Source organism: Cuculus canorus, chromosome 24 (genome assembly GCF_017976375.1).
Source record: "Cuculus canorus isolate bCucCan1 chromosome 24, bCucCan1.pri, whole genome shotgun sequence".
Lineage (NCBI taxonomy): Eukaryota > Metazoa > Chordata > Aves > Cuculiformes > Cuculidae > Cuculus > Cuculus canorus.
Window position 1 is genome coordinate 4,356,929 of NC_071424.1, and position 24,748 is coordinate 4,381,676.

The window sequence follows — 24,748 nt, forward strand, 5'->3', positions numbered from 1 at the left end:
CGGGGTTGGTGTTTGCATTTACAAATCTAGGTAGGGTTAGCGGCGAAGGTGGATAGTGGCGAAGCCGTTAATGGAGCCATAAACGCAGCCCTTTGCTCAGAGTCATAGAGTCACAGAGTCATAGAATAGTTTGGGTTGGAAGGGACCTTAAAGATCATCCAGTTCCAACCCCCTGCCATGGGCAGGGACACCTCCCACTGGATCAGGCTGCCCAAGGCCCATCCAACCTGGCTTTGAACACCTCCAGGGATGGGGCAGCCACAGCTTCCCTGGGCAACCTGTTCCAGAGCCTCACCACTCTCATGGTGGAGAAATTCCTCCTTATGTCCAGTCTAACTCTGCCCCTCTCCAGTTTATACCCATTCCCCCTCGTCCTATCCCCACAGCCTTTGTGAACAGCCCCTCTCCAGCTTTCTTGTAGCCCTTTCAGGTACTGGAAGGTCACTATAAGGTCTCCTCGGAGCCTTCTCTTCTCCAACCCCAACTCTCTCAGCCTGTCCTCGTATAGGAGATGCTCCAGCCCTCGCATCACCCTTGTAGCCTCCTCTGGACCTGTTCCAACAGTTCCATCTCCTTCTGATGTTGAGGATTCCAGAACTGGACACAATCCTCCAGATGAAGTCTCCCAAGAGAGGAACAGAGGGGCAGAATCCCCTCCCTCCCTGCTGGCCACGCTGCTTTGGATGCAGCCCAGGACACGGTTGGTTTCTAGGCTGCGAGCGCACGTTGCCGGCTCACGTCAAACTTCTCACCGACCTTTGCATTGGCAGATCCACGTATCCCTTGCATCAACCCACCGTCACCCCTAGCTGCACGCAGACATGACCCCAGCTCAGCGCAGGCACCCCAGCCCCTCTCCCACCTGCATCCCCATCACAGGGCACGCAGGCAGCACACCTTGCAAGTACAACAAGCATCGCACCCGCCTACTCTGAAGCATCCCCACGCGCTCCCTTCTTGCAAAACCGCAGCCCCGTGAAAAAAAAGATTCTGCTTTTCAAGTGAAAAATCCTGAAGAGCAGATTCCAGGTTGAATCCCCAGATGGGTTTCTCTGCATATTAAAAGCACAGCCGGTTCCCAGTGCCAGGGCGCGCGCGCGAGACAGAATTAACGCTGTTCCTATTTATAGGGCTTTGATTAGGAGCTTGTCACCTAGAAGTTTTTATTCCCTTTATCCATTTATAAGGCCATAACACAGTTTGACTAGCTCCACATAGGCTGGTGTCCCACCGATTTTGCCAGAACTTAATGTGCCATTCAGATACAGTTAAGCCAGTAATAGGCAGCAGCCTGCGCGCTGCAGGGTTTTAACTGCCTCGGAAGACACTCTTTAGCTTCCGTCTCAGCCCGTAGACACGATGCTGCAAAGACAAAGCAATCCCGGAGAGAGCCCAACGCTGTGCCAGTCCCTCTGCAGAGTCTCAGGGCGTATGGGAACAGCACCCACAAGAGTAACATCCAGGGGTGTATCAATCCCGGTCCTGGGATTGATGCTCAGCCACCAGTGGGTACCCACGAGCTACTCCACCGCTCCCGAGGCTGCTAATCCCCGCTAAGCATCCCAGCGCTCCCGTCAGCAAAACACTTCTGGGCTCCAGACAAATCCTCCCAAAGAGTTTTGCTGAGCACGGACTTTCCGCCTGTCCAAAGCCTATAGACAAGTTAAAGAACCTGCCCTCAGGGATAATTCCACTAAAATGGAGCGAAGCGCGCGTTGATGTGGACTTTATTTTCTATTAAAACCTGGGAGCATTTGTAAAAGTCTCTTCTTCTGGAACGCACCCAGTGCCGTGTCTCAACCACAGAGGGAGGCTGTTAGATCAACTTGGCAGCCACCAGCTCAGTGGATCCAAGGGCTCCTGGTAAGCAAGGAAACGGATCTTAAGTTGCCTTCTAAAAGGACCCGGCAGCAATAAAACAGCCTGACCTCTGGAATTGTGGGTCCCGATCCTTGCTGGAAAGCTTGGATCCTTGCTGGACATCACTTTGCAATCAGTACAGTAGCCCCAAAACCTGCACTACCCCAGGATTGTCCCAAGAACATAGCATCCATCCCTACTCATGAACCACAACACGTCCCAGCTCAGGCCAAGAAGCCCAACCAGACAAATCCCTCCAACCATATCCATTGCCTTTTCTTGTCCAGCTCCGGCTACTCCAAAGCCCACCCAAACTCCCATCCTGGGAAAAACCCACTCACCATCCTCCCTGGACTTCTGGATGAAGGCCTCCACGCCGCTTTCACCATAGCTGCCCTCAGAGGCCAAGGTGGAGACGTAGTTCCACTTGAGGGCTTTGACGATGTCCACCATGGCTTGGGCCTGGTAGGTGTCAGACGGGACAACACGGGAGAAGAAGTCATAGCGGCTGTTGTCACTCAGGTCCGGTGCAGTAGAGGCGTAGCTGATCTGGGGGATCTAGGATGGAAGGAGGAAAGAAAGGAGGTGACCTCCACCCCACTGCAATGCCCTCACCTTGCCCATGTTCCTAAAGCCCAGCTCTGGATGAGAGGGAGGTGGAAATCAAGGAAGACTATGGGTCAGGTGGGAGCACACAGGATGCTCCACAGGTCCCAGAACCAGCAACACATGGAGGGGAGACAACAAAGTGGAGGTTGATCAGCTCTACTGGGTCTTGGTGGCAACCTAAAGTCTTTGATCTGGCTGTTTCCATCCATAATTGGGTCTGTGAGACACAAAACCACCCTAACCCATGCTGGGACACACATCTCCTCTGTGCCCTCTAAACTGCTAAGGTTTCCCTTCATCTTCCTGCTCCAGGAAGGACAGATTCAACCCCACTCCACGAGGTCCGGTCCAATCAAGCCACGAATAAGCCCTTTAAATTAACCAGAGCTGCCACACCTTGCACAGTACATTAGAATGATTTAGCACCAGAGGATCATGACATACTTAACAATTACAGAGCACTTTACATCTCCAAAACACACCACAGATCATAGAATCACAGAATCATTAAGATTGGAAAAGCCCTCCAAGCTCATCCAGTCCAACTGTGAGCCCAACCCCACTGTGTCCACCAAACCGTGTCCCCAAGTGCCACAGCCACACGGTTTTTGAACCCCTCCAGGGATGGAGACTCCCCCACTGCCCTGGGCAGCCTCTGCCAGGGTTTCACCACTCTGTCAGTAGAGATATTGTTCCCACTATCCAGTCTAACCCTCCCCTGGTGCAACTTGAGGCCATTTCCTTTCATCCCATCCCTTGTTACTGGGGAGAAGAGCCCAACACACCTGCCTGGCTCCAACCTCCTCTCCAGGAGCTGCAGAGTGCGATGAGGTCTCCCCTCAGCCTCCTCTTCTCCAGGCTAAACAGCCCCAGGTCCCTCAGCCGCTCCCAGATCCCCTGTTCTCCAGACCCTTCCCAGCAACGTTCCCTTCTCCAGACACACTCCAGCCCCTCAATGTCCTTCTTGGAGTGAGGGGCCCAAAACTGAACCCAGGATTCAAGGTGCAGCCTCACCAGCATCAAGTCCAGGGGTCGATCCTTTCCCTGCTCCTGCTGACCACGTGTTATTCTACCTTAAAGATGTTAAAGGCTCATTAAATGATCAAGCCTGGATTCTCCTCGCTAGCAGGAAGCTCTCTACCAAAGATGTACCGAATACCCAGACAGCCCCATCCATCGTCCCCTCGTCCCACACCCAGGCAGGTACCACTCACCTCTCTCTGGGATGTAGCCCGAAGCCTCCCTGGCACATGGTAAGAGCTGGCAGAGCCCTGCCCGACGCCTGGGGACAGGTCCAGCCCTCTCACACCCCCACAGACGCTGCCCTCTCGCATCCCCACGGATGCTGCTTTGCTGCCCAGACGGAGCAGCAGGAGAACAAACAGCCCAGGACATCGCCCATCTCAAACCACCACACGCCTTGGGCGGCAAGCAGGTACAAAGCAGCGATCTCCAGCTTTTTGAGGACTTTCCCTCTCTCCTGCTCTCTCTAATGCAGTTTAGGAGTAATTCAGTAATCACGTTTTGCAGGAGCACAAACGCTGCTGGAGCCACAGAGGACTGCAATGAATCCCAGTAATTCCCCCAGCTCGGCACGCACCTGGGTCACACCAGATGATCAAATCAGCTCAGGTTGCCTTTGGCCTCACTCATCACCTCTCTCCGTTAAGGAATTAGCCACTTCCCAGCAGCCGAGACACCTGGGTGGGCTTGGAAGGCATAGGGAGAGGTTTGGGCTCTGTGGGAATCCTAGTTTGAGTTATAACATCAAGGCACCTTGCTGGGATCCCAAGGTACCCCCAAGGATGGGGAGACTTGCATTGGAACCACCCCATGAACCCTCCTGGGTCTCCTAACCCTCATGACCCCCTCCATCCTCCTCCGCTTCTGTTCCCAGGCTGCATTTCCCAGTTTCTTCTTTGTTTTTCCATTATTTTCCCCTCTTCCACTCCCCCCCCCCCCCGCCATCTCTCTATTAAATGCGATACTGGTGTTATAAACCCAGGACTCTACCTGAATGCTAAAAGGCCCCTGGAAAGGAGCAGCCACTCTTTCCCCCCCTCTACGTGCAAAATAAAAGATGAAAAAAAAAAGGGAGAGATGGAGAAGGAGTGGGAGAGGGAAGAGAAGGAATCTTTATCAAGGCACAAATAGGATTACTCTCTGTAACAATCTGCTTTGTGCTCCTTTCCGAAGGGCTGTGATCTGCTCTTTGGGTATCTGTGACCGGGAGCCGGTGCAGGAGACTCGATTAAAATTCTGCTCAGCAGGGAAGGCGCTCGTCTGGCAATCATCCATCCTGGGGAGGGAACAGGGGGGGCTGCTCCGTGCCTGCTCTCCCTGCCTCCTCCCTTGCAGCAGTGCCGGCCAAAGGATGGACACAGGAGCTTGGGGTGAAGGCAGCGTGCCCACGCAACGACAGCAACGGGCATGGAACGCAGCGGTGTCCGCATCCAAGATTTGGGAGCAGGGATGCAACCTTGCCTTTAAATCAGGCACGGAAAGCAGCAGCAGGATCCAGAAGCACCCCCAAGCTGGTAGAGGGGGGGAGAAGCTCCCCCAAAATCCAGGCAGGGAATTCAAGGTTCTTAGCAAGAAGTAGGATGTGATGGGAAGGAGGAGCTGGAAACTTATCTCAGCTGCATATTTGGGCAACAGTGGGATCTTGCCTGAATAATACCCGGGTGGGAGGATGTGGAAATCAGCAGGACTAGCTCTCCTGCATCCCAAGGCTCCTTTGTCCCATAAAGACTGGGAGTAACTGCAGGGCAGGGGGGGGGGGAACCTCCTTCCTTCTTTTTCTGTATGAAAGAACAGAGTCAGCATCTTCCAGAAGCAACCCCAGCCTGGAGAAACATCCCTCAGGGTAAGAGAGCAGGCAGGAGCTGGGGGTGTCAACCTCCAACGGATTGCAAACACACCTTGATTTTGTGCTTATTTCATGAGTGACGGCTTCCCTGCTGCTCTCCCTGCCTCCTCCCCGCCTGGCCTGCAGCAGAGCTGGCCAAGGGATGGACACGGGTGTGTGGATGCAGCACATCCATGCGATGAGAGCAATGGGCATGGAGAAGGGAAAGGCTTGTAGTGATAGGACGAGGGGCAATGGGGATAAACTGGAGAGGGGCAGATTTAGACTGGACATAAGGAAGAATTTCTTCACTATGAGAGTGGGGAGACGCTGGAGCAGGTTGGTCCAGGGAAGCTGTGGCTGCCCCATCCCTGGAGGGGTTCCAGGCCAGGTTGGATGGGGCTTGGAGCCCCTCATCCAGTGGGAGGTGTCCTTTTCCATGGCAGAGGTGGTGGAACTGGATGATCTTGAAGGTCCCTTCCAACCCAAACTATTCTATGAAAGCAGCAGTGCCCACATCCAGGATTCGGGGGGCAGGGATGCAATCTTGCCTTTCCAGAGCACCCTATCCCAAGCGGTTCAATTTAAAGAGATCCTTGCCTCCTCAGCCGGGCACTGGAGATAGAGGCTTCCCAGCTATCCAAGCTCAGACAGCTGGAGCACATCTGGGTTTAACTCCCGGGCTGCCCATCCTGCTGGAAAAAAAGAAACCTAGAAAATACCTGTTGATCTACAGGCTATGAACTGGAAGCTGTATTTTAACAAACAAGCAGAAAGAGCTCTTCTCTTTCACTTCTCTGCCTTGGATGGAAGTGAAAATAAAATACCAGTTCCCAAATGACCATTTCATAGACTTCTTTTGCCTTTTTCCCCTTCTGCCTTTTTGATCTCTTGGTCCAACTCCTGGCACCAGCTATTTTCTCAGATAAAAGACAAAAGTCCTTTTAGGTCCATAAAAGCAAAATGCAGGCAGGAAATTCAAAGTTCTTAGAAAGAAGAAGGATGTGGTGGAAAGGGGGAGCTGGAAACTCATCTCAGCTACGTATTTGGGCACTGGGGGTACCTCGCCCGGCTCATCACCAGCCTGGGATAATATCAGAGTAGGGGTGGTGGAAATCAGCTCTCCTGCACCCCAAGGCTCCCGTGTCCTCTTGATCAGGGAGCGCAGGATAGGACGAGGGCAACGGTTTTAAGCTGAAAGAAGGAAGATTGAGATGAGATCTTGGGGACAAATGTTTTGCTGTGCGGGTGGGGAGGCCCTGGAACAGGTTGCCCAGAGCAGAGGTGGCTGCTCCATCCGTGTTCAAGGCCAGGTTGGATGGGGCTTGGAGCCCCTGATCCAGTGGGAGGTGTCCCTGCCCATGGCAGGGGGTGGAACTGGATGGGCTTCGAGGTCCCTTCCAACCCAAACCATTCCATGATTCTATGGTTCTACAGAAAGTGGGGAGTAACTGCAGGGCAGGGGGAGAAATCTCCTTCCTCCCTTTTCTTGAGCTAAAAAACCCAGTATCAGCATCACTCCCAACCTGGAGAAACATCCCTCAGGGTAGGAGAGCAGGCAGGAGCCGGAGTTGGGAGTGTCACCCTGCTCCTCCGGCCCCTGGCTCAAGGGACCAGTGTGATCAACCTCAAATTCACTGCAAACACACTTTGATTTCGTACCCATTTAATTACCACCGGCTTACAAGCTGCTGCAGCATTTTCTTTACCCGTAGTGGACAGAATCCCTTCCAGATTGGGAGAGATTTAGGCAAAAGCGGTGATTTCAGTCAAGGTTTGTGGGGGTGCGATGCTCCAAATTAAAGCATCAATGTGAACATCAAGCTGAGCAGGGAAGGAGGTGAAAAACAAACAGGCTACTGCACACACAGCCAGGCACGCTGGTCAGGAGCATCCCCAAGAGAAGGGGCTCCTGCGGTACCCCCTAATTCCAGCACCAGCCCCCTCACACCAGAAATGGGGTCGGGAGCAGCTAATTCCCTAACCATAATTCTTAATTTCATGCATATCTTATGCAAACCTCTGGTTCACCGGCAAGATGGAATTGATTTAATTAGAATTTCCATCATTGAGCCATTTGGATGGCAGCTTTTAATTAGGGAGAGCGTAAAACACCGCAGGGGCTGGAAGAGTGAGCAGGGGCTGAGTGGATCTTGTCATCGGAGCAGAGTGAGCTTACAGCCTCTGTCCCACTGGCCAAAGGATCAGGCGCAGCACAAAGACAGGATCCAGCCCTCAGCGAGCAAGAAAGATCCCACACCTCGCAGACACTGCTCACCGGGTCTCCGTGCCTCAGTTTCCCCAAGTGAAAAGGGGGAGAGGGCAAGCAAATCGCTCAGGCATCACAATGCACGGACACAATACGGAGCCAATAAGGAATTCCTGCCTCTCCCAGCTCAAACGCCACCGAAAAGCAGCTGCTCCAGGGTGACACACGACAGCCACGCTCAGGGGGGGACACAGCTTGAGGTAGGGAGCGATGGACTCCCCACTCCGGCCACTCCTTTGCTGTGACCTGTTAAAACAAGGGTGTAAATCAGGCAGCTCTGACACCGGGGCTGATGCTGGCCGGGCACGGTCCCTTCAATAAATCTGACTCTTGTCAAGACAGAAAGCACTGGGATGCACGGCAGCTGCGGGAGGATCTTCCAGGTATGAGTTTGCATGGAAAGGTGATGGCTCATCCCAGGTGCTGGGGGCAGATGTAAAAACAGCCATGAGAAAGCTTTTTCTTAATGTCCACAGACTCGGCTCATCGCACCAGGGAAGCGGCTCCAGCTGCTGCCAGAGGATGGTTGCATCCCTTTTCCCAAAGCCCAGCTCCTATCCCAGCGGAGAGCAAAGCACAGCGCACAGAAAGCCGAGGATGCTGCCCTTCAGCACGTTCATCACCAGACCTGCCGTCCTCTCTGCCTTCAGCATCCCTCTCCTCCTCACCGAGCCGTGCCGCGCCCAGGGACCAAACTGGGAGCTGCTGGAGGCTGCAGGGCTGGGGCAGCCCGGAGGAGCCAGGCAGCTGCAATTTGTTTTAATAAACCCAGTGAGGAACAAAGAAACGAAGTGGCAGGAACGGATGATTAATCAGAGCGTCCCCCAGCCGATTTCCACCTTCCCGGCTTCGTGAAGGTTATTTACCCACTAAGTAGGGAAGCTCGGTGCCCAACGCAGCATCCCACAGCATCGTTTCCCACCCTCAAAGCCTTGGGGCAATCCCAGTGGTGGAGTGATGCCATGCAGGGAGCAGAGACCAACCTGGGGGGCTCAGCTCCAGGGGTCTGATCCAGCTCCAGGCAGCAAAAACCTCGCACGCCTGCAGGTGCTGAGCAACCTCAGCTCCCGCCGCGCACACAACGGGCATCGTTCTCCATTAGGTGAATTATTCATGCTGTACAACAGCCCTGTGCTAAAGAAAGCTTCTGTACTCGCTGCCATGAAGAAAAGCAGCACCTCGAAGTGTCCGGCACACGTTGAGTCCATCCTCTCACCAGGGATGCTCAGCTGAGCACTTGAGCTTCATGAAATTCCAGCTTTTCCTGCATGGGGTTCAAAAATGCACCCCAGAACCTGAGGTAGCTTTTCAAGCATCACATCTGCAGGAGATGGACCTGATTCCTTTTACACCATCATTGCTGTGGTGGTTTAGGAGAAATCGAGTAGATCCGGGGCTGGAAAGCCATCGGAAAGAGGTGGGAAGGAGATGGAGCGTGCCAGAAAGCTCTCACAGTGACGCCAGAGAGATGCTATCGCAAGGAACCGAGACCAGGGATATGGGGGAAGGTTTTTTCTCCAGGCAGAGCTGCAAGGAGTGATGAAACCAGCTTGGACAGAGGATGCCGCATCTGCAAGTTGTTCCACTGATGTACAGCTTTAATTAGGCAGTGGCAGCTAACGAAGGACATGTTATTTATTTATGGAGCGCGGGAGCGACAAAAGCCGTGGCAGGGAGGGGCAAAGCTCGCTGCTGGTGTGGGATGGAGCAGGGATGGAGCAGGGAAGGGTGCAGGGATGGAGCAGGGAAGGGTGCAGGGATGGAGCAGGGATGGAGCAGGGATGGGGTGCAGGGATGGGGTGCAGGGATGGGGTGCAGGGATGGGGTGCAGGGATGAAGCAGGGATGGAGCAAGGAAGGGTGCAGGGATGGGTGCAGGGATGGGGTGCAGGGATGGGGTGCAGGGATGGGGTGCAGGGATGAAGCAGGGATGGAGCAAGGAAGGGTGCAGGGATGGAGCAGGAAAGGGTGCAGGGATGGAGCAGGGATGGAGCAGGGAAGGGTGCAGGGAAGGGTGCAGGGAAGGGGTGCAGGGAAGGGTGCAGGGAAGGGGTGCAGGGAAGGGGTGCAGGGAAGGGGTGCAGGGATGGAGCAGGGAAGGGGTGAAGGGATGGAGCAGGGAAGGGGTGAAGGGATGGAGCAGGGATGGAGCAGGGAAGGGGTGCAGGGATGGAGCAGGGAAGGGGTGAAGGGATGGAGCAGGGAAGGGTGCAGGGATGGAGCAGGGAAGGGTGCAGGGATGGAGCAGGGACATGGCAGCGAGGGGAGCTGGGATGGGGAACTGGGATGGGGCAGCGAGGGATATGTGGGAAGGGAGCTGGGACAGGGAGCAGGGATGGAGCAGTGAGAGGAGCTGGGATGGAGCAACAAGGGGAGCTGGGATGGGGCAGCGAGGGGAGCTGGGATGGGAGCTGGGATGGGGCAGTCAGGGGGAGCAGAAACAGAGCAATGAGAGGAGGTGTGCATGGGAAGGGAGCTGGGATGTGGCAAGGGACCACAGAGGGGGACAGCATCAACGTGGGGCAGGATTGGCACATGATGGGAGGGGAAAAGGGCCTGCTCCAAGCTCTGAGGGATAAACTCGGGGGGGGACTGCTGTGACCCCCTCCCAGTGAGGGTTCTGCAGCATCACTGCAAACACACAGACCCACTGCAACCCACCCACCACTGCCGGAGCAGGGCGAGGAGAGCTGTCAAACGCAGCTCAGCGAAGGGAGAGGATGGCTCCTGCCTGCAATCCGATGGGTGCACGGATGGGAACGCACACCCAGGTGCTGGGGCAGGCATGGAGGGAAGCTCTTCACTCCTCACCTTGTTGGACTTTCTAATTGATTTTATGCCTGTGCTGCTTGCTGGAAAGGCTACAACTCTCTCGGAGAACTACTTCAGCGATTTCAAAACCAAAGTACTTGAAATGGCCTCATCCTTCCCCCCCAGAAGCTGCCGGCTGGGAGTGGGCACGGCACCCCAGCCTCTGAGCATCCCCAGTGCTCCCCCAGCATCAGGAGCAAATCCTCTCTATTTCAGCTCCCAGCACTCCACAGCAGCATCCCGGTGGATAAACCAGCTGGGAGAACCCCGAGGGTTCCTGGCACGGGCGATGTGGGCAGCGGTACCACAAAACCAAGGCAGGAGGCACGTGTGTCATTCCCAAGGGAATGGGCAAAGGCAATCGCCTGCGTAGCGGCGCCCGGGAAGGCAAACGCTTTGTTGAACCTCAGAGCGAAGTCACTCGCGCTTAAAGGTCAGCAGCGGAGTGAAATGGAAGTTGCCTTATTTTCATTTTAAGCATGTCCTTGCCATAAACCCACTATTTGAATAACAAAGAGAGGCAGCAGCTCGCAGGTCGTGACAGGAGAAGTGGGGGCGAGTCCTCTCCGGCTTCTGCCACTGCAGGAATGTGAGATACGATGTCCCAGAGGAACGCTGCTCCTCTATTGAGGACCACCGAGGAGCGCACCCACTCACCTGCACACCCCAACACCCACACACAGCGATTCACGGCTCTCTAGGAAGGGCTGAGCTCACCCAGCATCCTTCCCTCCTGGGGGTTTCATGGGCTCCAGCCTCTACCCACCCATCTACCAACTTGCACCTCCTCATTGTAGCTCTGGGCTGAGATCAACCCTGCGTTTCTGAGTTGCTGGGGACACCCAGGGCTCTAGACATGACCCCACTGAGCCACCAGCGGCACCAGTGCCCGGCTGGGATGCGGGAGCATCTGAGCTCGGAGACATCCTTCCTGCACACATCATAGCTGCTTCACCCAAGCATCGAAATTGGAGGAGAAAGGGAAGTAAATCACAACCCAGAAAGGATGCAGGTACCCTCACTCCCCCAACTGTCACTCCCCTGTCTCCCTCCTCCTTTCCCAAGCAAACATTCAGTCTTTTTTGTCTCAGCAAATAGCTTTTAAGTTCCTCCCGCTCCCTCTAATTTATATTATTTTAATTATTGAATAGCCCTCTCACTCGTCGCCTGGAACATTAACACGATTTCAAAAAAAAAGGGGGGGGGGGGGGGGGGGAACTCAGAAAAATCAAACTCCATCAGCAATCCGGTTTCTCCGACTTGGCTAACAGCTTCCAGCTCTCCCAGGAGGACACCCGGCGCTCTCAGCTAGCCGAGCCGGTGGAGAAGGAGGGAAGGAGAAGGGGGAGAGAAAGGAAAACAGCATCAGCCATGCAGAAGTGGGGGGTTTTGGGGTGCTGGGAGGGGAGGCAGAGCTGGGATGCTGCTCTGGGGGCAGCACAGGGCTCCCACTGCTCCCAGGGGTGCGGGGTATTGCTCTCTGGAATTTGCTGCGGAGGGGGTTCTTGTTCAAACACTCTCGCTAGCTCAGGGACATCGCTGCCGATAAATAAACGCGCAGCGAGGGAGAAAGTAATTATAAATTCCTCGGCTTTCCTGCAGCTGACACGGAGAACGAGAAGGAGAGCCAGCCCTCATCCCACCGCAGCCCTGAGCATCCTGCTCCCCTGCACACCCGGGCTGGTGGCATTGGACAAGTGTCCCCAACCTGGCTGATGTCCCCTGGGATGGAGCAGAGAGCGGTCACAGCCATCCTTGCACCCTGTCGGCGATAGCTGCCTCCATCCAGCCCTGTGGAGCCATCGGCTCAGGTGTGACCTTACCTTTTGGGGGGGTCTAACCCACCCCCCCCTTACCCAGTCACCCCCTATAACCGGTGTCAGGGTGGTCTATCTTGAAATGCTCCCAACCATCAGCTGCTTGGAGGTGGGCAAGTCGAGATAGTCAGTTTATTGGTGACAGCCACGGTGTTATCTTCTAGGATAGAAAAGGTTGTCTTAAACCCCAGGTGATGATGCTCCTACAGAAGGGCCAACACCCCCTCGAGTAACATCCAGGGAGGGGGGTAAACGCTGCACCCCAGAAACCCTTAAGGAGCTCTGAGGGAGGCTGAATGCTCCCCAGCCTGGGAGGTCGACAAAAGCCACCACAACGAAGCCCTGAGGAACCTGGTCTGACACCAGAACAACCCGGTGCCACTCCGGAGCGGGCGCCGTGTGGTGGTGGGCAGTGGGGTCAGTCCCTCACCACCTTCACCCACCTCTCATCCATACTCCGCAAGGTAACCAGGAGCATCAGCATCCCTCCCTCACCACAAAGCTGGGGTAGAAGAGACAAAAATCCTGCTAGAAGTGTCGTCACAGGCGGGGGATGAAGGAAGGGATCCCTGGGGACTCGGGGGAGGCAGGAGACGGGTTTTAAAGACATCAGCTCCTGCCTGCCCCCGGCTGTGGGGGAAGAGGCACGTGCGGAAAAATGCTGCGAGAACACCCGTGGTGGTTTCGCCAAGTGGTTATTTTCACCCTCCTCAAGGCCTACCTTGAAGAGCCGCAGGATGTTGGCCACCATGATGGAGACAGAGCTGCCCGAGGCGCCGATGACACCAACCACCCGCTCCGGCTTGGTGATGATGGGGGGACCACCGTTGACACAGCGCACCTCGGTGCTGTCCTTCTCGATGAGGGCTTGAACGAAGGTCAGCGACTGCTCCAGGGCGTGCGTGTCCCGCGAGCACGTGTCCAGGATTCGAGCTCCCAGGGTGATGTTGGGGAGCAGGTCAGGGTCGTTGTTGATACGGTCCAGGGCGAAGAGCATGGCCTCCAAGCGATGGATGCCCTTCTCCTTCTTCAGTTCCCCACAGGCTTTGCCCTCCACGCCCCGTCCATGCACAGGGAAGAGCCCTCCGAGCGTGATGTCGCCGTCGATGCGGATGGAGTTCATGTGCGGGTAGCCCTGGCCTTTGGGCTTGGCGGCACCCCCGGGCGCCCACCCCCAGCTCCAGGCACTCAGGAGAAGGCAGAAGGAAAGACGCTCCATGCAAAAATAACCCCCGCTCATCGCCAAAGCCGTGTTGGGGCAGAGCTCGCGGCCCAAAACCCGGCGGCGGTCAGGGAGCGAGGTGGATGTAGGAGGGCGGCATGGCTCTGGGCGAGCTCCCGCTCACGGCACTGTCAGCGGCTCCCGTCGGTGACGCCGGCCCTCGAGGAGCCGCGGGTGGCCGGGCTGCAGGAGGGTGCCGGGGGCTGCATGGCTACGTCGGGAAGAAGAGGCAGCAGCAGAGATGTGAGCCCAAGCAAAGCTTCGGGTCCTTCCTCTTGAGACCTTGGGGCAAAGGGGTGGGAGAGAGAGAGAGAGAGAAAATTAAGCAGGAGCTTGATGAGGACATCAGCTGTTCTCAGCTTTCGTTATGGAGCTTGGCAGAAATTAGCACCGGGGGTTATCGCAAAAGAAAAAAAAACAAAAAAAAAGATTTGGGATTCACTTGGGTTTTTTTTTATTCGTTTCAGCAGCTTTGGCTCAGCACAAATCGCATCGAAGTGGACGGGCTGGTGCAGAGGTCCCCAGCTCACTCCATCCCCGGGAGAAGAATGAGGTCAGTGGCCAGTTTGGTGCTAAAGGGAGTCCCCAGGACCCATCCTATCCCCCTGCCCTCTTCAGGGAGCTGTCAGGGTCCAAGAAAGTGCTCAGAGAGGGGCAAACCCCACATGCAGCCTGGTCCCTGCCCGCCTTGGAGCATCCATCCTGCTCCAGGGGCACAGCCAGGCACAAGAACTTCAAGCTGAGCTGGATTTAGACCCCAAACTCATTTGGGGAGAACCTGCTCTTCAAACAGCCCTTCTATTGAGTTGTAATCCTCCTCCTCTCCCAAGCATCCCTGGCTGCATCCCAACCTGCCTTTGCCTTGTCGCATCCATGGTCCAGCCAGACACAAGCTCCTGCCCCAGCCTGAGGCTGAAGATCTTCCCAAGCCTCTTCCCACGTCTGCTAAGCAGGAGATAGGGATACGAGCCACCCCGTGTCCCCTGCACCACCGAGCTCAAGCTAAGGAAGTGCTGAAGGATCCGGGGGCTGTTTCCCAACAGGCTTTTCAATCACTTGCCACGAGTGCCCTCATCTTGAATGCCGTACTACATATCAAGCAGACTGGAAGCTGCTCTGTGCCTTAAAACGAGAGCTGATGTGGCCAAAATCCGGTGTTATGGAACTGAATCGCTACCTTAAGCATCGCGGCTCCTGCCGCTCTTCCTTCAGGCCACTCATTTTTGAACCAGCAGCTGCTTCCTTGCAAGCATCCGTTATCGACAGCTTCCAGCAGCAAATATCAACAGCACCGAAGGTTCACCCAAGCTGGGAGGGGAGTTTGGCTTTCTGGCTGCCCCTGGATAGGCTCAAATTAAAACGGCAAGGATGGATGTTTAGCTGTGTGCCGAGAGCATCAGAGCCCAAGCTGGGTGCCCATGGGGGAGGAAGGACAGAGCGAACAGTCCCGTGAGGAATTGGGGGCAAAAACTGGTGGCGAAGGCACTGGGTGATGCCCAGACACACATGCTGATTCCCAATCCGCATCCCCAAGGGCCACAGGATTAGCAGCATCCCTGGCGCCAAGCACAGCCCACACGGAGCATTTCAGCATCACCGGCTGCTCTTCCCGAAGATGCAGCGATCAAAGAGCAGCGCTGCAGGGAGGCACCCTTGGGTCTCAGCGAACCATCCGACAACGCGGAGTGAGACTTGGTCCTTTCACCAGGTGGAAAACCCCACCCGCTCTTGCTCATTGCCACCTTGCCTCGCTGCCCCAGCGCACTGGTGCCTGCACTCTATGGCAGAGGTGCCAGCTCCTCCGGAGCCTGTGCTGGAGCTGGCGGAGAGGACACAGCCCATCCCGGTATCTCCATCCCAGCCCCACACTCAGTGAGCCTGGAGAGCTTCACGTCCTACCAGCTTCCTGCAACCCTCGCCTTGTCTCTTCTTCTTCCACCATAGAGTCCCTCCAGTGGGCACAGGGTGCTGCCACGGTGTTGGCTCCGCGATGGCTGCAGGACAGCCCTCACCCCCCTTCCCGTGCCCCAGATCTGCCCAAGTAGCACAGCTCCCTGCCTCAGTTTCCCCCGGGAGGGGAACGCTCTCCCCTGCAGCCCGTTCTTGCTGTCTCCAAGCAGCCGCCGACGGATGCTGCAAGGGCAGCCCATGATTAATGCAAAGCACCGAAAAGCAGAGGAGAGCCGGGTAGGCAAATGCATTCCCCAAGCAGGACAGGCTCCAGCAGAGAGACCGAAGAAACAGCTTAAATTAATCTTAGCTCAAGTGCAGAGCCCAGCATGCGAGCCCACGTCTGCTGGGCATGATCCTCAGCCAGCGCCGAGGAGTGCTGCCCACCACTGCCAGCTGTGCTGAGCCCTTTTACACCACAAAAAAGAAGTTCCCAGCTCTGCAGCTGCCCCAGCCAGGAGGGCCCTTGCCTCAACTCACCTCCATAAATTATGTACCTCTCTGCCCGTCGGAGCCACTTGAAGGCCCATCTCCAAAGCGTTTCTGACAGCCGGGGCTTTTAAGCAACCAGAATTACCCGGCGTCGAACCCTTTGCTTCAAAAAGCAGGAGCTTGGGACGCTGCGGTACAAGAGCCGCCAGCCCCAGCCTGTCCCACCGCTGGGAGAGCCCCCGCAAGCACAATCCCCCTTGGTTGGAATCAAGGACAAGGATCAACCTCCACATGGTCCCATTTCCTTTGCAAGAACAGCCTCTGCGTATCGGCAGCGGGAGCAGAGCAGGGGAAAGCGGCTCCTGCCACAGCCTGGAAGCGCGTCAGGCTCTGCCCGTGGTGAGGAGGCAGATGATGGGAAGCCCCAGGGATGCTCAAACCCCACAGCCCCACGCCAGCTGAAATCAGGTCATTTCTTGCATCCTTCCCCGGGAGCCACGACATTTCTGCCCACCGGAGAAGGTGCGATGGGTCACCACATCGACCCGCTCCCAGGAAAATCCTTCGAGCCCACGCAGCTCCCACGGAGCCGGCGGTGTCCCCAGAGCCCACAGCCTCTCCCTTTCTTCTTTTAAGCTTTTTCCTCTCTGTTCTCTCCCCTTTGTGCCTCCTTTGATCATATAATCTAAACGAACTGAAGGTAAAAATATCACGGCAGGCAAGAAGAAAGCGCAAATAATGGGGAGGGGAAGGGGGGGCTGGTTTGAATCCCTCGCTGAATCACTAGAGGAGAAGCTGCCTGAATTATTCGGTGAGCCTGTGCTGCAAATGGCCTGAGAAGTCACCAGGAGATGAGCATCCCCTTGTCCCCGCCACCTTCCCCCGACCTCGAGCATCCCTACAGCTACACACAAGATGCTACTCCCCACACAGCCCAAACCCTGGTCCCCCGCCATGGGGTGGGTGAGCACGCAGCAGCCCTGGACTTAACGCTCAAGGGCAAGAAGAAGGGAAACCCATCCTTCCTCCAAAGTGCGAAACCAGCCTCTGCATCCCCAGGGAGCTCAGCTCCCCAGAGCAAATCTCCCGTCATGAGGCCAGTCCTGCACATCTGGAGGGTGATGCACATCTGGAAGGAGCTGCCTGCCTCCAGCAGATGCTCACAGAGCAAGGAACAGCCCTGCCCACATGCTATGGGTCGCAAGGGGATGGAGCCACCCTCCTGCCCCATCTGCACAGCTCTGCAGGGAGAGCATCACCTCCGGGGAAGAAATAATTGCAGGTTTGCAACAAGTCGGGTGCAGGTGCGCACCCCCGAGGGTGGGGATAAATGGAGTGGGAGAAATGCCCGGAGTGGCTTTTATCACAGCACCAAAGGAAGGAGCAACGCTGCTTCTTCGCACTTCCCACAAGCACATCATCAGTGAGAAATGAGCCTTTTCATCGCCCTCATCCCAGCCATGCAACGGCCACATCCTCGAGCTGGAAAGCAGTGTAAGGACCATTCAAACCAAGAGGCTCTCCAGAAGTCACGGCCCAGGTCATTGCCCAGCCTGAGCCAGACCGATCCAACGAGGGTCAGGAACTGCAGACGGAGATGCCGAGGGTGCTAATGCACTGGGACAGGGATAGCACTCAGCTCCCAAGACGTACCCCAGCACCACAGCACACAGGACTGGTCCTGCATGGTGGCATCCTGCTCCCCTCTAGTGGTGGCCAAGCCACCAAGCCACTGGCCAGCACCAACATCACCATCCACGAAGTCTCTAGGATGTAGGGCAGGACGAAGGCTCCTCTGGGCAGGAGAAATCAAATGCTGATTAAAAATTCCTCTGCGCCACGCAGAGCTCCTGATGCAAAACCATCTTCCGTGCTCGGAGCAGGGACCACGTCCCAGAGGCAGGGACTGACCACACCGGGCTTCATCTCTGCAGCTCCTTCCATGCATCCCTGCAAGAACCGCACCACCCAGGACTGCACCAGCATCACGGGGCTGCAGCGAGACACAATCTGGGTTCTCCATATCCTGCACAGCCCAGAGGGAGCTGGGACACAACCCCAGCTGTGTTGTCACCTGCTGCTGCCAGGCACACGATGCCGGCGTGGGCAGCCTGTCCCACCACAGGGGTATGCGCTCCTGCTTTGGAGCCGTGGCGAGCGCTCGCGGTCACTCCTGGCGCTGATGCGACTCCAGCAGAGGCAGCTGGAGCCCCTCTGCATGCATCACATGGGGTTTGTTAGCAAAATTTCCCTTCTCCAGCCTGGTGCTGCTGCAGCCCTGGGAACGGGCACCTCGGAGGGACCCCCAAAGCGTACTCGATCCCAAGAGAGAAGACTCCGAGCCCTGCAAGCAGAGGAGACCTGCCCCATCGCAGCCGCACAGCTCAGGGAAGCTCTTTGCTGGAGCCCCCCAGCTCTGCCCCTCAAAGCAGGGATTTTGCAGCAATAAAAATGCTCCTTTGGGCTTGGGGGGAATAAATCCTTAAGGATGAAAACGGCCCTTTTCCCTCCCTGTTCTGCTCCCTGCACGACTCCCAGTGAAAACCAAGTCATTTTAGTGCCATTAGCTCCGTGGAGCCCGTGCTGCTGCAGGCAGGCGAGTTCACATCTCGTGTGCCATCAGCCTCAGCGCTGGCTAAGCGCTAATCATCACAGCTTCATCACTGCTGGCAGCGGGCAAAGAGAGGCGAGTTATTCAGACCTCAGCCTGGGCTTTTCGCCGGGCAGCCCCAGCATCCCATCCCTCTCTGCTCACACTCCGCTCCCACGGACCACAGAGCTCTGCCTGCGGCAAGACCCGGGCTCCTCGGGCTGTGCAGGACCTGTTGGCTCCCAGTTCAGAACCAGGGCTCTTACTGGTTTTATGCTAAGCCCACCCAGTCGCATCAGGACTTGTTAAACCAGGCAAAGGCTTGAGCAGGTGACGCAGCCCGGGAGATGCAGGAACAAGATGCTGTACACCTACGTGACTCCATCCTTGGCTGCCGAGGATCCCACCACCAAGGAGACCTCCCCAGCCCAGCCCCGGCACCATGAGCTCACCAGCATCTTTTTGAAAATCAGGGCTGTTTCTTTCCCCACCTGCTATTCCTTCCGCAAGCCGGGCCAGCCGGCGCACAGCACAATATCCCAATTAGCGCACACTCGCTCTTTCCTGCTTGCAAGCGATTACAGGGAACTTCGCTTTGGCTCCTGGTTTTTTTGGGTTTTTTTTTTTTCATTGCAAAAGCCCTGTGATGTACAGCCGAATTTAGACACGGAGCCAGGTTAAGTTATTTCTCGACAGGCAAAAAACTTAAGTATTCAGGTCAAGCATTCGCTCAGAGGAAAAGCAAGGCCACAGCTCAGCAGGCAGCGGGTGAGCAGAGACCCTGGATTTTACCATCAAAACCCACCCGATGTGCTCTAAGATGCAGCCCTACCACCGCCTCAATCGATGCACGAAGCAATATTGCAACGCTTGCACAAATCCAAGCCAGGGCGCTGACTCGACCTCTCTGCAACCAGAGTCCGCTGGGGAAAAAAAAGCTGGGTACCACCATCCCTCCTCGCTGCCCCAGAGCATCCTCTGAAAGATGCTGAAGTCTGAAGGAAAGAGCTCCCACTGGGTGTGGATCCGACCCAGGGAATATTCATCATTTATATATATATATCCTTAACTGCAGGCAAGCTCTCTTTCCCTCTCCCTCCCCGCTGCCAAGCGGGCCAGGGCTAATCCCTCACTTTGAAGGACTGGATGGCACGGTGAGAGGAAAACAAGCAGGATCCAGGCACGGAGCAAGCAGAGATCGCAGCAGCTCACCACGCAGGATGTCTGCCTGCAGCCAACGCGCAGAGCTCAGCCGGGAGAGGCCAGAGGGAGAGGGAAGGAGCCGACACTCATCCCCGCTCTTACAAAATCCCACAATTAATTTTTCTTCACCTTCTGCAAATTGGGACGATGCCGGCTCGGAGCATGAAAGCAGTCTGAGTGCCGGGTGCCTGCAGCACTGCTTGGCATTTTTGCTCCTCATCGCATCTACATCCCAACCCTGCGCTCCGGCAGCACGAACCCCTGCCTGGACCCAACCTGGGAAAATCCTGGTGGGGGCAGAGAACCCTCTCCTGAGCCGGGCGTTGTGCACGGCCATCCACAGCGAACGGGCACGAGGAACCCGACCACCCTGCAGAGGAAACCCCTCCACTAGACCCAAAACCCAAGAGGAAGAGACGATGCCCACCGTGGGCACGAAGCCGGAGAGGGTGGCATATGTTATAATTAGGACCTGCCACATCGTCAAGCCGCTGCCTTTCAGGGAAGAGCTGGAAGGGGGTGGCTGAGCTGACAAATCCAGCCTCCTCCTGCCTGATGCCAAAGTTGAAGCACGTGACACCCTTTTTTAGGGAGCCAGCAGGCTCCTCCGCAGGGCGATGCTGGTCCCCGGGATGCGAGGCTGGACCACAGCCGCCCCCGAGCTGCCCTCTCCCACTGTAAAATCCCCTTTGAAGCTCCCCGACATCCCTGCTGTGCTCCCCAAAACAGGTTTGCCTGTGCCCCCCTGCTCACCATGGGGCGTTTGGATCCTTCTGTTGCCCACGGGGACCTCACAAAGGTATTCCACCTTTGCTGCAGCCCCCAGATCGGCCACTCTGGCCGAAAGCAGACGGGATTCCTGCACATCCCATCGGATCGTGGCTCTTAGCACCGAGATGGCAGGACACACGCAGGAGGGTCTCACCCCAGCTCTCCGCTCCGATGGAATCATGTCCAGCACATTCCCATGCACCACCCTCCACCCAGCGCCCCGGTGCGGATAGAGCTCTGCTTTCAGGGAGCGAACGGAGAGAAGGAAATGAGATTTTCTTTTTTTCTTTTTTTTTTTTTTTTTTTCTTTTAGCACTTCTCTTGGCATTTTTCCGAGCTCCTCACTGCATTCAACAGATCGGCTCAGTTCTTTCCCTCCCTGAGCCCTGCCACGGGCAAGCGGCCAGTGCCGGTGAGCTCCTCTGGTCACCCCAGCCCAGCTTCACGCCATCCTCCCAGCGTTGAGCCACAGGTCACCCGGCGATGGCACCGGTGGTGGCAATGGCAATGACTCACTCCGCAGTCTCCCCACCACCGCCGAAGGCAACGGGCATCCCCCCCCCCCCCCCAAACCTGAAGCAGCCAACAGAAAAATAAGCCAGCTGGCAGAGCACGGCAAACTCATCACACCAGGAGGAGGAGGAGGAGGGCGACAGAGCTGTGCCCAGGCAGGCGGTGGGAGACTTCTCCTGTTTTTTTTTTTCCCCCCACGGCTGCCAACTTCCCCAGCGGCTCCTGAAGAGAAGCAGAGCTGCTCTCCCAAAAAGCACCGAGGAGCGGGAGAGCGCTCGGGTGAGGAAAACAAACCCGTGTGTCCACGCACAGAGCGGGGCTCCCTGCCCTGAGTCTCTGATGCCTCTGCTGCTCCGTGGAAGGGTCTTACACCTCCAAGCCCCTCCGAGCCCGAAGGAGAAGCTCTATCCTTACTCCCTGGGGGAGGCAGTGGCTCTCTGTCCCCCTTCTCTGCCCCGCAGCAGGCTCTGCAGACCCTACCCGCTGCGGCGAGGCGAGGGCACCCACCCGCCTGCGGCTTGGCCACAGCCACCAGCCCCTGCCCAGTGCCCCAAACCCCTTCGCAGCCCCACGAACCCCCCAGCGCCCCTCCCGCAGACCGAGGGCACCTCTGGGGACAAAGCTTTGGGGAATGACACGGGGGGGGAGTCGTCACCCTGTGCTCCCCACAGTGGGATGCAGCAGGGTGCAGGGGATGCCGTGGGGCACAGGCGATGTTGCAGGGTGCAGGGGATGCTGTGGGGGTGTAGTAGGCGATGCTGGGGGGGTGCAGGGGATGCCGTGGGGTGCAGACGATGCTGTGGAGTGCAGACGATGCCGGAGGAGTGTAGGTGATGCAGCAGGGTGCAGGTGATGCTGTGGGGCACAGGCGATGCTGCGGGGTGCAGGTGATGCCATGGGGGTGCAGATGATCCTGTGAGGATGCAAGTGATTCTGGGGGAGGGTGGAGGTAATGCTGGGGGGTGCAAGCGATGCCGTGAGGTGCAGGTGATGCCGTGGGGTGCAGGTGATGCCGTGGGGAACGTAGGTGATGCAGCAGGGTGCAGGTGATGCTGTGGAGCACAGGCGATGATGTGGGGTGCAGGTGATGCTGTGGGGTGCAGGCAATGCAGCGGGGCAGCGAGGGGCAGTGCTCTGCAGCCCCCCAACTATGAATGATGCAAAAAGTGGGAAAGGGGGGAGCCGGGGAGCTGCCAGAGGAGGGGGAAGCGTGCAGGCTGGGCTTTGGGGGGGGGTCCCTGCTGCATCCCCCGCTGCGCACCCCCCACCTCCCCCCCCGAGAATAAAAAGGCAAGGAAGAAAATTGGCTGGAGCTTTGCGGGAAGGATGGAAGGGGGAGCAGCGGGGCTGCAAAGAGGGGGCGAAAGGCACCCCTCATTCCCTCCGGGAAGGGCTGGGGGATCCAGGGAGCCCCGGGGATGCTCCGCGCCGTCCCGCACTTACCCGCGGGCAGCGCGAAGTTGGCGGCGCCGCCGCCCCCGTCTCCTCCCGCGGCTGCTGCTCGGTGTCTCGCTCCTCCCCCGGCCCCGGTGGGGCGAGGGTACCCCGGGGGAGCCCTGCTGCATGCGGTGGGGGCTGCCCCGGCCCCCCCCCAGCCCCGGCCCCGGCCCGGGCAGCCGAGAGAGCCGCAGCCGGGCGGGACCCGCCGCGCTGCGAGCTCCGCAGCCGCCACCGGGAGGAGGTGGAGGAGGAGGAGGAGGAGAAGGAGGAGGAAGAGGAGGGGGAGGAGGGCCGGGGCCGGGGTAGTTTTGCATGAAGAGGCGCTGGGAAGCCCGCCGCAGGCTTTGCCAGCCTTTTAAAGCACTAGCGCACAGCGGCGGGGATCCCCCGCATCCCCTCCTGCATTCCTTCCTGATTCCCCTCCTGCATCTCCTCCTGCGTCCCCTCCTGCACCCCCCCCGCATCTCCCCCTGTATCCCCCCTTGCATCCTGCCCTTACATCCCCCCCTGCATCCCCCCCGCATGCCCCCTCCTGCATCCCCCTCCTGCATCCCCCTCCTGCATCCACTCCTGCATCCCATCCTGCATCCCCCCCTGCATCCCCCCTGCATCCCCCCCGCATGCCCCCCCGCATCCCCCCCCGCATCCCCCTCCTGCATCCCCCTCCTGCATCCCCCCCTGCATCCCCCCCTGCATCCCCCCCTGCATCCCCCCCTGCATCCCCTCCTGCATCCCCCTCTGCATCCCCCTCTGCATCCCCCCCTGCATCCCCTCCTGCATCCCCCTCTGCATCCCCTCCCTGCATCCCCTCCCTGCATCCCCTCCTGCATCCCCTCCTGCATCCCCTCCTGCACACACCCCCCACATCCCCCCTGTATCCCCTCTTGCATCCCCCCTTACATCCCCTCCTGCATCCCCCCCTTACATTCCCTCCTGCATCCCCCTCCTGCATCCCCCCTTGCATCCCCCCCTTACATCCCCTCCTGCATCCCCCTCCTGCATCCCCCTCCTGCATCCTCCCCCCCTGCATCCCCTCCTGCATTCCCCCCTGCATCCCCACAAGCCCCTTCCAGAAAGCAGCTTCAGGAAGGGGGAATGACCTGACCCCTCTCCTGCCCTGCTGCCCCCGGGTCCCCTTTTGGTCCTTAGCATTGAGATGGATTTCACTCCTACTTGTCTTCCTCTCCCTGCCCATCACCTACAGGCATCATCACAGCTATGAACACAGCAGCAGGACCGACAGGAGCCAGGGCCTCCAGCCCCTACTCTGCTAAAGAGCTTCTCGCAGGTCACATCCTTGGAATTTCAACAGAAACAGAGGCCCCTGACAGTTCCCAGGGCTCCAAACCCACAGCCACTGCCAAGCCCTGCAAGACCCTGCGTGGTATGGGCACAAGAAGGGTCCCTCACCCCAGGCTGCTGAGCCCTTCTCTAACAGCCCGCCCCAAATTTCCGCTCCCTTTGGTGGGGGCTGCGATGAGGGACAAGGGTTCTTCACCCCAAGCCATCGCCCTTCTCTTCGGCATCCCACAAAATGATGCCACCAGCTAGCTGCACGCGGGTACCTGTAGAGCACGGCTCACGCATCACCTCTTTTGCCATCAAACCTCCACCCCCAGGCCCCGACGGCTCCGTCGCGGTGTGTCGATTCATTAATCCAGAGAAAACACAGCCCCCAAGTAATGGCCATTGACACATTAACTGCTCCGATCCGTCACGGTAATGACTGCGAGATAATCGGTCACCGGAGTGATTAGGGAGCACATCTGCCAACACGCCGGGGCTGCAAGAGCACCCAACCCATGCAGAGACCCCCCGACCACCTAAAATCAAAGCACAGATTTCCAATCCCGTTTTCCTCAAGGATTGGTTTGGGTGGCTTGTTTGGAACGGCAAACTACCAATCCTGATGTGGGGATAGCTGGGTCCTACGCAGGAGGGGTGCTGGTGCGAAGGGCTCGGAGCTGACAGCCCTGTCGGCCGGATCCTGTTTAGGAGACTGGAGACAAGGTGGTTTTCCAGAAGCACTCAGGACCACTCGGCTCTAGTCAGGACTTTGAAGGAGCTACATGTTCTCCAATGCGATGCACTCAATGGAAAACCTGGCCAGCTGCCCTCCTGCCATTAAAATAAGTGGTGATATTCCCATGGATTCAGATACTCGTGGGATCATGCCCAGAGCACTGTCTCCTGCGGAGAGACCAGGCTGTTGCAGTGATTTCGTTTACAGCGAGAAAAGGAATGCTTTTCATCATCATTCTTCTCCGGTGGAGGGGAGGGCAGGGAGGAGAACATCCCCATCCAGCCCTTCTGTGCACACGCACATGGGGAGTGACCTTCATCCGCACCAGCACGGGTGTCACCTCCCCAGGAATGAGGGTTGGAACTAGATGATCTTTAAGGTCCCTTCCAAC

At 57.4% G+C, this 24,748-nt stretch overlaps 1 protein-coding gene across 1 annotated transcript in view; it reads right to left on the bottom strand.

Annotated features, from left to right (window-relative positions):
- Window positions 1-22,563, bottom strand: part of GRM4 (glutamate metabotropic receptor 4) — a 59,218-nt gene extending 36,655 nt beyond the window's left edge. The window contains exons 1-3 of the mRNA XM_054087778.1: window positions 22,338-22,563; window positions 12,935-13,717; window positions 2,202-2,418 (exon numbers count right to left, since the gene is read on the bottom strand). Coding sequence (XP_053943753.1) covers window positions 2,202-2,418; window positions 12,935-13,453 — 736 coding nt within the window. The 5' untranslated portion in view covers window positions 13,454-13,717; window positions 22,338-22,563. The remainder of the gene's footprint in view (window positions 1-2,201; window positions 2,419-12,934; window positions 13,718-22,337) is intronic.
- Window positions 22,564-24,748: the final 2,185 nt, after the last annotated feature.